The sequence below is a fragment of the Acanthochromis polyacanthus genome, chromosome 3, assembly GCF_021347895.1.
Source record: "Acanthochromis polyacanthus isolate Apoly-LR-REF ecotype Palm Island chromosome 3, KAUST_Apoly_ChrSc, whole genome shotgun sequence".
Lineage (NCBI taxonomy): Eukaryota > Metazoa > Chordata > Actinopteri > Pomacentridae > Acanthochromis > Acanthochromis polyacanthus.
This window is the reverse complement of record NC_067115.1, coordinates 20,422,189-20,438,135: the sequence shown is the minus strand read 5'-3', so window position 1 is coordinate 20,438,135 and position 15,947 is coordinate 20,422,189. Positions and strand designations below refer to the sequence as shown.

General features: G+C 38.2%; 1 protein-coding gene across 1 annotated transcript in view; it reads right to left on the bottom strand.

The window, feature by feature from the left end:
- Nucleotides 1-15,947, bottom strand: part of usp43a (ubiquitin specific peptidase 43a) — a 146,433-nt gene that overhangs the window by 9,231 nt on the left and 121,255 nt on the right. Inside the window, 3 exon segments of the mRNA XM_022199008.2 lie at nucleotides 5,118-5,276; nucleotides 8,192-8,441; nucleotides 15,768-15,887. Coding sequence (XP_022054700.2) covers nucleotides 5,118-5,276; nucleotides 8,192-8,441; nucleotides 15,768-15,887 — 529 coding nt within the window.

Here is a 15,947-nt window from a genome sequence, read left to right as displayed (position 1 = left end):
AAGATGGCATCAACCATTTAACCAAGTCATTCACTGCAATCTGATGAAATTGTTTGGGTGACATCATTGCTTGCTATGTCCATCTTTATTTACAGTTTTTGCCACTAACAGGTAACTAAACAACGTGTTAAAAATGTCTGACGTAGCTTTAAAATGATGCTAGACATCAAGGGAATAATGGCAACAATTGCAGGAAAATAATGAGGCATCTGAGAAACCCCTCTAATCTTGAAAGTGTCCCTTTTCTGTACGCAAACAGGAGGAGCTGAAGGTCAAGGAGGAAACACAAGAAAGCACAAATAACTCAAGCTGAATTTCTTACTTGACTTTGGTCTGTTTCAGTAGGTATGTTTCATGTTAGTGGCATTTAAGTTTGTTATTCACATGCAGTACATGCTGGAAACACAAAAAACTGAGTTTGACTAACTTACAAACACAGAGTGGATCAGTGCACTTCTAATAGTGCTTTTCTTATTTTATGCCTGGAAGCTTTACAGCGATGGAAGAATTGGCTCCATTTTTACCACTGAACGCAGAACGAGAGGTCACATAGAGAGTTCATAAAGAAGCAGGAGGTTTCACTGTTGTTGAAAGAGCAGCTCCTGTGACCTGTGGCCTCATGTCTTTTAAAAGGTGGCTGACATTTACCATCATGTACTGATACATTACTGTGAAAAAATATTCCACCCTTACTAACCTTTCATTGCTCTGTTGTGTCCTTCTCTTGCTCTCTGCTTTATTATCTGGTGATCAACCTCCACTGCTGCAGAACAGCTTTTATTTGATAACCCATTTTGTGTTCGCTGAAAAAGGCCTTTTGTATAATTCTGAAATGTAAATTATTTTTCAGTTTTGAATAGCCTTACCTTTTTTACCCTCTAACAGTTCACCACTTACCTTTGTACCCTTTCAAGCTATTCATTGTTCTTGAACTACTTGAATTTCAATGAAAACTGAAAAAAATTGAGGCATTCTAAACCTTCTGACCTTTTGACTGGTAGTGTGTATTTCTGGTTTTTGATGCTTATAAAGCCAAACCGTGCCTTTTTCAATATTTTGTTTGCAGAGTGGAGCCTGCTCACTTAATCTTAATACTGAGGAACAAGAAATAATTAGTGGCACATTTAAGAATGTAAATATTCCAAAGGAAAAAAGGCTGAATTTTTAATTGTAGACTTTGTTGCTGTAATATTTTCATAGGCTAATTAGTGACGGTGTTGCAGAGTCAACATTCCTTCAGGGCATTAAAGGTCTCAGTATCATAGCAACTAGCAATTAAGAAAAACTCAATGAGGCAGGATCAAAAGGCTCTATGTGTTTAAAATGAGTCTATATGACATCAATAGTGATATCCACTTAAACATTTTAATTGATTTTTTGATCTATAAATGATAAAAATAAGACAAAAATCGTGGCCCAAGGGCATAAGCGGGCAAGAAGCCAAAGCTTATTATGTCCGCTTGACTGAATACAACACTTTGCCTTGTTTGAACTAAAACAAGCTGCACAGTCCAGACAAAACAAAGTAATTTGTGCACTGAGGCATAAGACCATAAGTGAGAATGGCAATTTTCTAGTTGGTTACTTGGTGTCTTGAAAACAGTAACTACAAGTCTTAGTCTGTTGATATGTGCACTGCTTCAGTCAACAACCGATCATCCAACCATGCTCCATGAACGAAAGTGATATTTGGTGGTCTTTGCCTGTGAGAAATCAATAACATACCTCAATATTGATACCATAGACATGTATGGATTTCTGCCATGGTAAATTGGATAATTGGTTGCAAAATGTTGCAAATCCTCTTTTGGCTTCTACTCAGTAAACTGCTACATCAATAAATGCGTTTTCTTAATGTTTCTACTTGTGATGCTGATCCATCAGGTAATTCTCAATTCAAAAAATGTTAAAAATATCATATTCCCTGGTGTTAAACTTTCTTGCAACAGTATAACTATATATAGTATAGTTTGACTGAAGTCTAAGTGCAGGCATCAATAGTAACTTAGTGGAGTTCTTCGTTACTTTTCAGTTTGAGCTTGGATCAGACTACTTTTGAGTTTTGAAAATACTGACCATGGTCAGATGCCTCAGTGGATTAGTTTTGTAGATACTGGCTATTAGAAGTTGGTCAAATGGAATGTCGCTGCATTAGGTTTTAATAGTATTTGAGAATTTTTTCTCATTCAATAAAAATAAATGTTTTTAATAAATATTTTGGAGAAAACCAATTGCGAATTAACAAATCATAAGGCAGCAGCAAAACTTAAAAAATCTGCTTCATTACCTCACAACATCCCTGACCCAAATTGTTCTTGACAAATTAGAGTAAAATGAAACAGTTTCTAAAACCCCAATGTGGGGGTTATCTTTTGCAATGAACCCATCCAAACTCCCCATACACAAACACAAAGGCTGAAGTGGGAGAGACCTGTGGGCAAAATGACAGAACTGCCACTTTGAAGAATCAAGCTACTCTTGCGCTTATCTAACCTCTGGGCTACATACTGCCGAAAATAAAGGTTTCCGGACACTTGTGAAGATCATGTACAGGCAGTCCTGAGTTTCCAATAACTCCTATAACTCAGAATCCTTAATGACAGAATCACTGAAACATATTTCTCTCTGTCACAAAAAACAATCATGCATTTTGGCTCTTTTTTTTTTAGGTCATCTGGAAATATGAATCTGCTGGGTCAAAAATATAGATATAGTAACTTCAGTTATCAGCTTTGGTGATGTAGAAAGTTGTGTTAATCAAATTTGCTTAGTAGCATAGCCTCTTAACTTCTTGTGAGTGATTACAAGTGGCTGCAGCTGCTGACTCTTGGGAGGCAATTTAATTTGGGTTCATCTGATACACTCACCATGCTCAGTCACAAACACAGAGGGAGAGTCTGAATGAGCAACGAACAAAAAATGAGCTATTTAGCCACAATGACTAGAAATATGCTTTTAGGAGAAAAAGCAAGGCCTTTAACTTTAAAAACAGCAAACTGCTGTCAAACACTGTGGTGATGGTAGTATTGTGTTCTGGGACTGCTCATGTTCAGTGGAATGGCTGCTTTACACAAAGTAAATGGAATAAAGAAAAAGGAGTATTACATTTCACATTCTTCAGTAAAACCTAAAATCATCAGTCAGAAGGTTAGGTTTTGCATGTAGTTGGATGTTCCAACAAGACGATTAAACCAAATACACATCAATAATGGTAAAGGCTAAATGGCTAAATTCAACCAGAATTAAGACCTTAGACTGGTCTCCTGACTTCAACCGCACCAAGAACCTGTGGAATGTGATGAAGAAACAAATCTGTGTCATAAAGCCAACAAACTTAGTTTAACTGTATCAATAGTGTCACGAGGAGAGGTCAAAGACACAACCAGAAGCTTGTGGACAGATACCAAAAATGTGTAGTTGAGCTGAAAATGGCCAAAGGATGTTTAAACAAATATTAGCATTTCTGTACATAGATTTTTGACCCAGCATATTTGGTCATATTTCTAGATTACCTTCAATAAATCTATAAAAGAATCAAAATGCATGCTTGCTTTTTCTGTGACAAAGACACGTAGGTTTCAATAATTCCATCATATAAAAAAAAAAAACAGTTACATGAGTTATTAGAAACTCAGGACTGCCATGACACACATTGTCTATTAAAGAGCATGGAAATTTTTGTTCATGACTGTACCTCCTGAGTTGACCACCTACTGTTTCTGTCAGATATGGACACATTTCATCCATCCATCCATTCTCTATACACCGCTTTATCCTCATTAGGGTCGCGGGGGGTGCTGGAGCCTATCCCAGCTGACTTGGGCAAAGGCAGGGGACACCCTGGACAGGTCGCCAGTCTGTCACAGGGCTACATATACAGACAAACAATCAGACTCGCATTCACACCTATGGGCAATTTAGAATAGTCAATTAACCTCAGCATATTTTTGGACTGTGGGAGGAAGCCGGATTACCCGGAGAAAACCCACGCATGCACAGGGAGAACATGCAAACTCCATGCAGAAAGATCCCAGGCCCAGCCCGGGATTCGAACCGGGATCTTCTCACTGCAAGGCGAAAGTGCTAACCACTAGCCCACTGTGCAGCCTGACACATTTCACATTTACATAAAAAATAACTGGAAGAAAAACCAGACAAACTTTAAACTTATGGAGAACATGGTCTACTGATTCACGTTGTAATATTATGTAACTTTTTTTTCAAGTTATCTGTTTTACCATCAGTTAGTCATCGGCCAACTCTAAAGAGAAATCTTTGCCATCAAGCGCTACAACCAAACTGGCTCACATGAGGACCGCCAAGAGTCACCTCTGCTGCTGAGGATAAGTTCATCAGAGTCACCAGCCTCAGAAATCACAAGTTAACAGCAGCTCAGATTAGAGCCCAGATAGATGGCACACAGTTCTAGGAGCTGACACATCTCTACATCAACTGTTCAGAGGACAACAGGCTTTTATGGATAAATAGCTGCTAAGAAACCACTACTAAGAAAAAGCAACGAGCAGAAGAGATGCCAAGAAACACAAGGAATGGACAATAGACCAATGGAAATCTGTGCTTTAGTCTGATGAGTCCAAATTTGAGATCTTTGGTTCTACTCGCAGTGTCTCTGTGCAGAAAAGGTGAATGGATGGTCTCTACATGCATGGTTCCCACTGTGAAGCATGGAGGAGGAGGTGTGATGGTGTGGGGGTGCTTTGCTGGTTGCAATGTTGGGGATTTATTCAAAATTGAAGGCACACTGAACCAGCATGGCTACTACACCATACTGCAGCGACATGCCATCCCATTCAGTTCACATTTAGTTGGACCATCATCTATTTTTCAACATAACAACGACCTCAAACACACCTCCAGGCTGTGTAAGGACTATTTGACCAAGAACAAGAGTGATGGACAGCAGCAGATGGGGCATACGTTTTCACTTCTTTTGGTGCAAACCACTGTTGCCTCAGTTAATCCTTAATGGTTACGTTACACATTATCATTCAGCATTTACATTTTTTGCTCTTTTAGGACATTTCACTAAAAGCATAAGCTCTTTTACCCATTAAAATACTGATGCTGTCTAGTTTGCTCGTCATTTGATGGCATACCTCTGATGGAGCTACTGGCTGACCATGGAGGAATGGTGTTGCGTCGCTGGTAGAAAAGGATGTAAGCTCCTCTGGTACATACTTCCTCCTCTGGTACCAGGTCTACGCTGCTGTCATCGTAGCTGTACCACTGGCCATCCACCGAATTCCTACAGTAGGCTGGGTGAAAGCATACAAACAAGAAACACCTAAAAATGTGCAACTCCAATGACAAATATAAAAAAATAAATAAGCTAAATAATGTTTTCACTATTGTAATATTATCATTCTCAGCAAATTGCATGAACATATTTCCACAAACGTAATACAAAAGAGCTACATATTTGCATTTGTGTCTGCTTTAACAAGTATAGCTCACACAATTTATTTTTTCTCACCTTGGTAAAGTAGCAAAGCCACATACACTACAGCCAACTCACTTAAACATGGAAGTGCTCCCTGCTGCTAGTCCTCATGCTTATTACTATTTTTACTATTATAATTATTATTGCAGTAAAAGAATGTATAGCTTAATGACAGAAGTCTGACTCTTTATTTTGGATGACAACAAGCTCTGCAACATGACAAGATTACCAACAAAATATCAAGCCGTGAATTTTCATTTCATCAGTCAATTCTGTGGCAGCTGGAGAGTTCTGTGACCGCTAACCCCTCTAACTGTGGCAGGGGAGACTGGCAGTTCAATTCCCAGTAATGGCGCTGTTGTTCAGTGAGGACCCTAAGGCAAGGACCTTAATGTTGCCCCGCTTACCTACCTTGTGCTGCGTCTGCTCTCAGATTCATGTAGCTTTGGATAAAAGCGCCTGCTAAATAAAACTAATCACTGCTGATGTTCTTAAGGCAGAGCCGGCATAACATCATTGCTCCCAGGGCTCTCACTTGACCCTCCTCCACATCATTAAAGACCCAGAGAGAGGATGCACCTGAGCAAAGAAGCTGTCATAGTGATAATTGCTGCTTCCTCCTCATCTCCTGCTGTCTCCACTTTTGTTAGATATTACCCTCAGTATTGTGTTTCTTTACTAACTATCCCCTGCAGCTACAGGCATGGATTTATCGCGCATGTGAGTTTCTCATTCTGCACTTATCTAGATGTCATTTATATGCTGGGAGGTCTGTGCCAAAAGCTAAAGAATTGCTTTTTTTTGTACATATGTACAGAATTGAAAAGAAAAATAGAAATGATTCCACATTAGAAGTTGGTAGGGTGTGTTCTGTTGAAGTCTCCTCTTTAATTCTGTTCAGTAACCCAAAAATGATATTAACATACAAACCCAACTTGGCAATTTTTAAACAATAGATATATTGATACTAAGTATAAAAAATAAAATACATTTTATATTTTATACATGCTTCTTTTCGACTTGTCTCACATAGAAACAGGTCAGCTGATCATGGTTTGAGAACTGTCCCTCTGTGGTCTGACAATCTTCCATACACCGGCAGTTGTATTGGTTGTATGGGTGCTAGAAATACACCACTTGCTTGCAGTTACTGTCTGTGTGACTGCTGAGATGAACCATGGTCTACTGAGCTGCAATCAGCTGAGACCTGCTGTATTCAAATCTTTTACTTCAGCTTGAAAGACTTTGTATTTATTAGGCAGTGTTCTCAAGGAAGTATGTCAGATGGCGGGAGGAAACATCACTTCTAAAAAAAAAATTATATTCCAGTTTGTTGTCCAAAGCTCATCCAAAACGTTTTAATTCCCACTGGAAGCTAAATCTGCCTTACATCTGTCATTTTGGGACAATCAAACAGGGATGAGATGGCATTTTGTCCTCTGTTGGAAACTACATAGTGACTGTTTCTTGAAAAGGTGCGGGTTATGCCAGGTACACTGCAAAAACTCAAAATCTTACCAAGTCAATTTGTCTTATTTTTAGTCAAAATGTCTCATCGCACTCGATTTAAGATAAATTCACTTAAGTGACTTGACTTTCAGCAAGATGAAGGGACTTGTTTGAAGACAATGCATCTTGTTAAGTCAAACAATCTTGAAGTTATTTTGTTTTGAGTTGTATTTTACAAGAAAACTCAAAATAAGTTTAATACATCTCAAATTAGGAGGTTACATGAAAGCAAAAATCTATTTTTGAGTTAAAAACTGCATTTTTTTAAGCATGTCTGCTTTATTTTAAGACTCCTAAGCTTGAAACCTAAAATATAACTTAAAATAAGTTTTCTCAGATAATTTTAGGATCTCAATATTCTAAATATCATATCTTATTTCAAGAAATCTTCCCAAGTCATTTTTCACTTGTTCTATTGGCAGCTTTTTCACTTATTTCAATGTAAAAGTTCCTTGAAATAAGCTTTTTTTCCCCAGTGTAAATCTGAGGACATGTACTGTTCTCTGTTTTAAGATGCTGTGCACAACAGCTCAAACATATATAAATCATTTTAAGCCTGAAATGCTACTACTGTCTGGATGCACTACAGAAAAAGTGTATATGACCATGAAAAACTAATAATGCAAGACAGCTCTACAGTGCATCAGGCCGATGTGTTGTACGTCATTAACGGCAGCAGCAAAGAGACTTAGAGACTGGAATTCAAGTTTTCACAGCAAATCAAACAAAAGCAACTGAAATTCTGTTTGAAAATTCTCAAAGATATGTCTCCAAGGTGCAGTGTGTAGGATGTAAAGATATTTAGCGGTGAGGACCAGACTGCAAACAACTTACCATTTCTTACCTCATTCTCCAGGTAAGAGAAACTCTACTGACTGCTAATAATGTGAAAAATGCAAACACCGTGAGCTAGAGAGTGTGTAGCTTGTGCATTTTTGGGCTATTTCTGAAGTCTGACCGTGCAACATGGCACACTTGTTCTTATCTTCAGGTGATTACAAAAAACACCCCAGAAAACAAAAATAATTATAAATATTAAAGTCTCCAAAATCCTACACATTGCACTTTTAAAATGACGATCTGATCAATAGTTTGAAATACAGTCAATGTTGGGAGGTATGAAATGAAAAAAGTAAACATGCTCATTTTAAATAGGTGAAACCAACAAATGTTAGTATATTTTGCTTATTTAATATTGTATTATATCACCCAGTTCCGTACCAGTATAATGTCCTCCATGCATTCCTCCGTGATGGTTGCACACAGCGTAGAGGTCATACAGGTAGTCGTGGGGAAGGATCATGTCAGCAGATTGGTGGTGTTGGCCTGAGGGTTGCTTCCAGGGAGGTTGGGATGACCCCATGTTCACATTCCTCATACTCTGACTTCTCTTCACCACATGGGGGGCCATGTCCAGACCAGTCAGCGGGAAACGCACCAGAGTTGACAGCTTGTTCCTTCGCTCTCCCACCTGTTTCAAACATTTCTGATTCATATAAGCAGTTCACACACTGTTGCTTGAGGATGTTGTCAGAAACATTCATTTTTGCACACATTATAGCAATTTTAGGTATTCTAAGTTTAATTTTAAATTGACAAAATTGGCATCCCACCCATAAATCTACACTTAACAAACCACAACATCAAACCGAAAAACGTGTTTTGGGAAATTTTTGCAGATGTACTAAAAGTCAAAAACTGTACAGCAGTCAGGCACCTCTTGTAGTAGCACAAATTGTTGCCTGTTACATCCTATTTCATTTTAATAACCTTCAGATGTTTATGTATGAAGTATCACAATTCACACACGACAATTCAGAACACATGTTCAGGACAAAAATCAATGCATGAAGTCTAACGAACTCCATGTAAACCTCAACAATAAAACTGTAGCAAGGCATAGATAAGGGCAGGGGTGTCAATCTTCTCAGTTTTCAGTGTTCTCGGGGGCCCAGTGACCTCAGTAACTGTGTTATGGAAAAATCATCAGACACTCGTACAGATCATAAGAAATAGCCTGCAGAGATGGGAGAGCAGAATCAGGCCTTTATGGTAGAGTGGCTAAAAGGTTGCTGCAAAAGAAAATCGCATAATATAGCCCGGTTGAAGCTGTCAAACTGCAATAAAAAGAAAAAGTTTCTCAGGGCTGACAAGTCAGAGTGTTTGCCCTTTGCCACAACTCTGGGCACTGTATCTGAAGAACACCAGGCACCACTCATAAATTGCTTCTAACTTCCCTATAATAAAACAAGGTGATGGCAGCAACATATTAAGAGATTGCTTCTCAGCAGCAGAAACAGAGAGACTGGTCAGAACTAAGAAAAGTTTCAGTGCAATCAACGGCAGAGAGGTCCTTAAAAAACCTTCAGAGCTCACTGACAGTTCAGAGCTCAGGAACTGACCGTCTTTGAGCGAATCAGTTTAAGAGCAGTGAGGCCTGTTTCCAAAGAGCCTTCAATAAAATACTGAAATTGGGTTCTGAATAGTTTTGTAAATAAAACACTTCAGCTTTTGAGTTCTAACAAATTTGAAAAGGTTTCTAAAACCTTGTTTTATCCTTATCATCATGGGTTATTTGGGTGTACATTTATTGGAAAAAACAATTGAAATTTTAAATTAGGGGTAGGTTTGAATGCTTTCTGAAGTGATACTACAGAATGTGCAGGCAAAAAAGCCATCACACCTTATTTTATGTGTAAATCTAGAAGGGGAAAAAAGATTGAACACTAAACAGGCATCAAATTAATGATCAACAATAGCTGCAAATACATAAATAAATGAAGACTAATCACACAAGGCATGAAACTAGCTGCACAGGTGACTATGAGCTGAAACTTTCATTCATGTTCAGTCTTGCTGATGTCACAGCAAGATTTCAGCTTTTACCACAAAAAGATTAAATCAGCTTGTGAATCAGTGTTGCTCTTCTGAGTGTGATTTGAATTGATTAGACTATGAAGACATTTTAAGCCTCTCTGACATGTGCAGCAGCACTTTTTTCTTTTGTACAAAGGGATTCCATATTTATTTTAAATTCAAATGATATTTCACAATTGAAGGCCCCGTATCATGCCTCTTCAACAATAGATATAATTTATGTGCAGATAACTGGCTTTGGTCTCTTATGCAAATGGGGTCCATGGCATAGAGTTAGCCTGAATGACTGCCTGAATTTTTATGCAGAGACAGAGAAAAGTTAGATTAGTGAGAGGGGAGAAACTGCTGCCTGAACCAGCATTGTAAAGGAAAGCATCAGGTGGGATGAGTTGATGGCGGGGATTTAACTGACGGGGCCTTTGTGAGCTAAGGATTCAGCATGATGCCACCTTCTTGTAAGACCTGGATAAGTCAGGGGCAAAGGGGTGCTAATTATTCAATAGATGAATGTAGCAGTTCAGGTAGACTCAAACCTTGCTGCAAGAAATATTTTTTTCTTTTTTGAATGTGTAATGTCATCAGCGACTGTGTACCAGTGGGGATGGGACGTGGCTCGATCAAGTTGAGATTTTTGCTCACCAGCTAAGAAATACACTCTGGATTTGGCCAAGGTGAGCAGTGTCCTTAGGCAGAGACGTGCTTGGATACTTTAATGGACACCACTGAAAGATTAAAAGGTGGGATTAAGGTTCCCACAGACTCATGAGATTTATTTTTGTAACGTACAGGTGCTTGACTCTACTACACCAGGTTTTTATGACTTTGTCAATCAATTTCTTTCCTTTATCAACTTCAACTTTATATCATGAGCTTGGGGGATTCTGTTCAAAAGCACCTAATTCTGCCTCTGCAGTTTTAAAAGCTAGAACAATTTACTTAAATTGCAATTTTAACATTTGCTGTGTCTTAAGTCAAAGTATCACACGATACTGAAGGAGAAGAGGCACTGGTAGTCATTTTGAACAAGATACATGCAGATTGTGTGTTCTGGTGTTTAAAGACAGAAATGTGATACATAACCTCATTATAAAATGTTTTTTGACTGTTCAACTTGAATGTTTATGTTCTACTGTACACGAAAAGTGTAAAATAGTGTCAGAGCGTGATCAGGACACGGTGTTTGTGGGAAAAGGCATGTCAGGGTAACTGTCAGAGTTCAAAGATGTTTCTGGCTGTGATAAATCTGGAATATATCTGTACAATGTGAAATTTTGACACTGAAATAAAGCACAGATAATGTTGATTTGAAATCCCTGTAAGCAAAAATGATTACAGAATCAAAGGATGGCAAGTCAGTTTTTAAGTACTAATGTGAACTGTCCTTCAGATAAAAACTACAAATTATACATATGGTATAAACATTTCTAAAAATAATACACATTTTTTAAATAATCACTTTTTCCAGATTACAATAGTTACTTGTTTGTTTCCCACAGTAGTTTATTCCTGGTGTTAGTCCTTGTATGTCAAATATGTTGATAGGATGACGGCTAACTCTGTATATGTAATAAGAAACTGATCAAAAAGCAAAAAAAAAGAAAAGAAAAACCTAAATGGAGAGAATAATATTCTGTACTTCAGTATATACAAAAACAAAAAATAAAAATAAAAAACAAATAGCACATCACTTGCAGCTTCAGTCAGTCTCTGAAATGGACAGAATCTGAATGAATAAATAAGAGATTGGTCCTTTGTGGGGAAAAGCCTGTCCCATAATGCTACTAACAAGTTTTTCTTTTCTGTCCTAGAAAAACCTCCATTTTGTAAAGCATTTCTCTTTAAAGGACTGCATACCTTCATGGTTTCATCAGGGATACTTTTCTTTTCAAACTATAGAAAGTTGTCGTGAGCATTCGAAACGATAAAATTCTTTTCACAGATCAACAAGTACTCTGGGTAACAAGTAAACTTTAAACTTTATGAGTGACACTTGTGGTAAATATTAAGAGACTTTAACACACAAGGATTTGTTAATGAGGTAAGCAATATGAAATGCTGTTCTAATCAGCTGACATTTTTCTTTGTCATTTTGAAATTGTTACGTTTTCTGCTCTGAGCCACTGGGAATTTTTTAGCAGATGGAAATGAAATGAAAGAAGTTGGTGGTCCAGACCGAATTCAAGACTATTTTTTTTTTCAACTTTTCTCAGCTCATGTCCTAATTGCTTTGCCAAGGAATGCGGTGGAGTCATGTGATGATCAGCGTACATTTGTCTGTCTGTTCTTCTGTTATTCCGTCTGTGCACATTACTTAAAAACGGACTAATGGATCTCAGGGAAAGTGAGAAATGGACGACCTCATTAGATTTTGACAGTGATGTGGAATACATTCTGGATCCACGGATTCCAGATGGATTTCTGTATCACTGCAAGATAGCAGAACGGCGTCACTGTAACTATGGCAACAAATGAATGCTATCAGCTGCTTGCTGACGAAGTGGGATTTATCTGTCGGTAATTACAAGGAACAATTGATTGAATTGTGGGGTGTTTCCGTGTCATATCAACTCCCACCGCTTGCTACATATTCAGGTCACGCGATTCGGTATCTGTATGTAACGTATACGTGCATAACACTCAGTGCGAGGTCGTGCAATGAAATTTCATTGTATATGAAAGTGTGCAATGAAAATAAAGATTTGATTGATTGATTGATTGATGTTGTTTGTGGGTATATCTATATTAAATGGACACATTCTATAGTGCCGTGATTTCTGATCATCAATAACTGATGAACAAATGCTGCATCTCTAAAAAAAATAATGGTACATTTCTGAGAATGTCATATGGGGGAATGAACAGCCTTGGTGGAGTGCTGCGCTTTCTGAGTGCTTTTCTTGTTTTGATAGTCGCTTTCTAATTTCTTTGAACCGTCGTTTATTTTCACCATGTTTTCTGTGTTATTTAAACGGGTCAAAGACTTCACCTCACAAAGTCTCCCTTGAAAAGAGACCAGCCTGTTTGAATAACAGTGAAATAAAGAAATGAATCTAGCAATGATTACTGTGTTTGATTTATTTCTCAGTTAGCACAAACTTTATGCTCCTAGCTTAAAAAGTGACATTCACATAAAATTAATATTTTTCTTTTACTTTTTTGAATGAATTAATAACAGTTGCTCTCATTTTATGTCTCAAGCTGCATCACATTCAGCTATCCACTGCAACATGCAGGAATATGCATCTCCAATATGTATCTTCCACCAGATCTGCTGAGATGTTTCCATACTGTAAAAAGTACTGAAAATTTCCAAAAATCCCAACAATATATCCAAAGACAATTATATCAATGCTGAACACTTTGTGCTACTTAATAGAATAATGAGAAATATTAAAAATAATCATTTTCTGTGATATTGCAGTCTAAGGCGCAGCAAGCATAGCTGTTAATTTAACTTAACCATGGACACTTCACATAAAGTTCGTTCACAAATGCACAGTGTGTCTAAAGAAGTGTAGAGTTCATATTTGAATCAAAAAGGAATTAATACAAATGCCAACAAGAACTTGGCTAATCAACAGTGATGCCAGCAATTACACAAAATATGAGGAGTTACTAATGAGTCCTCTGTGGCTTAGTACAAAAAATGTACCACAGAATAAAAGGATGGCACAGTAGATTAGCAGGTTATTTATCTGTTATCATTTATTAAACACAGACAAAGCACAATATATATTTACTGAACGAGAAAAATCTAAAAGCTTATTTTAATCTGTCATCCTCACTCTGCAGGAACAATGACTGTGTGTGCCAATTTCTGTCAAGAATATGTGAAAATATTTCACAGGAAATTTTGAATGTGGATTAGTTTGTGGCACAAAGTCAGGGGATCGTAGCAGTCCTTTAAAGTTGACTTGGTTGCTAAAATCATAGCAACATTCATCGGCAATAAATGCTTCATCAGTAGCAATAAGAAAATTGTTCACTGTAATGTTCTGACAAACTGCCACAACAGCATTTGACGAAACGGCAAGCTCATATGCATTAAGAAACCCTAAGCACGCTCCCTTCCTGGCTCACAAACAGCCTATTATGTTCCTTGACAATGGAGTCTGGTGCTCTACACTGTTCTCCCTGTGGCTTTTGTTTGCCTCTGATGAGATGACAGATAATTGGTTGCTTTGGTGGGACGAGCTTTGCAGCCAAAAAACACACTCTAGTCTTGGCCTCACCCCTGAATGCACAACTCCCAATACCTTCATCTCAGCGCTGAACTCCTGACATTATTCGGATACCAAAATTAATTTCCGGATACCGAACGAATAGCGAACGAATATTCGGATATTCGGGTCCAGCCCTAATGAACAGATGTCAATGAAATTGGAACCTTCATTGCTAATTGAGCAATAAAGACAAGTCCAAATTTTTCTAAAATGTTTTTCAGAACACTTTGCACTTTAGTATGCTCACTGACATTTTTGTGGATCCTGAACAATGCTGTTTAATGTTTTGAATAATTTCAAAACCTGCTTTCAATTAGAACACAATTCGGGAGGCCTTGCAACCCTTACATGAAAGCAAACACCTACCGCCGTAAAGTGAAAACAACATCATTATTTCAAGGCAGTGCATCTTTGAAAGATTTAAATGGGACCTCAAAGGGGTAAGATTGGCTCTATTGTATAACGTGCTCTTCTGCTACTCTCTGTGTGAATAGAGTCAGGAGATTATTCTTCGTGCTTTAAAATTATTTTTATTATACACTGCATGTCCAAAAAATAAATAAAATTGCACACTAGAATATTTCCCAAGGTCCTGCTCCTCTCCTGCTGGACTGCCTTTAGCTTTGAGCACGACACACATTCACCATGGCATTGTTTCAATCAGCCTCTGCAATGTTACAGCATGCATTTCTGTCCAGAGCTGCACTAATTTTCTGTCCGGCACATCCCAAAGACTCTCAATGAGACTTAGGTCTGGACTCTGTGGAGGCCAATCCATGAATGAAAATGACGTCTCCTGCCCCCTGATCTACTCATTCACAGTGTGAACCCCCTGAATCCTGTCATCATCATCTTGGAGCATGCTCATGCCATCAGGGAAGAAAAAATCCATTAATAGAAAGACCTGGTCATTCAGTATATTCAGGTAGTCAGCTGACCTCATTCTTTGGGAACATAACATTGCTGAACCTGACCAACCCCACATCATAACCCTAACCCCCACAGGCTTGTAGGTACAAGACAAGATAAGCACATCACTTCATCTGCCTCTCTTCTTACATTGAAGAACCCATCACTTTGGAACAGATTAAATCTGTACTCATCAGACCACAGGACCTTCTTCCATTGCTCTAGAGTCCAATCTTTATGCTCCCTAGCAAACTAGAGCCCTTTTTTTCCGATTAGTCTCACTGATGAGTGGTTTTCTTAGGGCTACACGGCTGTTTAGTTCCAATCCCTTGAGTTTGCTCTTACTTTCATTATTAAACATAGCCATGAGTTCTCTAAGAGTTTGTTCCGACCGCATTTCTTCCTCGAAGATGATGGTTCACCACTATCTTTCAGATTTTAACAATTACAATAGATGGTTCTTAACCTGATTTTAATAGTTTCAGCAATCTCTTCAGTTGTTTTCTTTGCTTGAAGCGGGCCAATAATTTGACGTTTCCGAAACATCCTTTCCATGACCACAGGATATGTCTTCTGACATGGTTGTTTAAGAAATGAGAAGCTCCTCACTGAATCAGCTAGTTGTAGCAGCTGAAGCATATTCACCACTGCAGTAATTATCCAATGGAAGGCTCCCACCTATATGCGTCGTCAAATCCAGGTGGTGACTTGTTTTTGGACAGGCAGTGAATATTACTCATTGATCGACTGTTAATAGAAAAAAAGGTATTGATTAGAAGCGTGCCTACTTGTCGGAAGCGCTTGAGATGGAGGATCAGTATGTCAGGCAGCGTCCACAGGCTCATCTTCACCATCCCCTGCTGGAGCTGCTTACAGTGGGGACACTTCCAGGCATCATCTGGGGCGAGCTGGAATCAGTACACAAGTTACACAAATAAAATAAAAATTTGTTTAAATGCAACATTAGG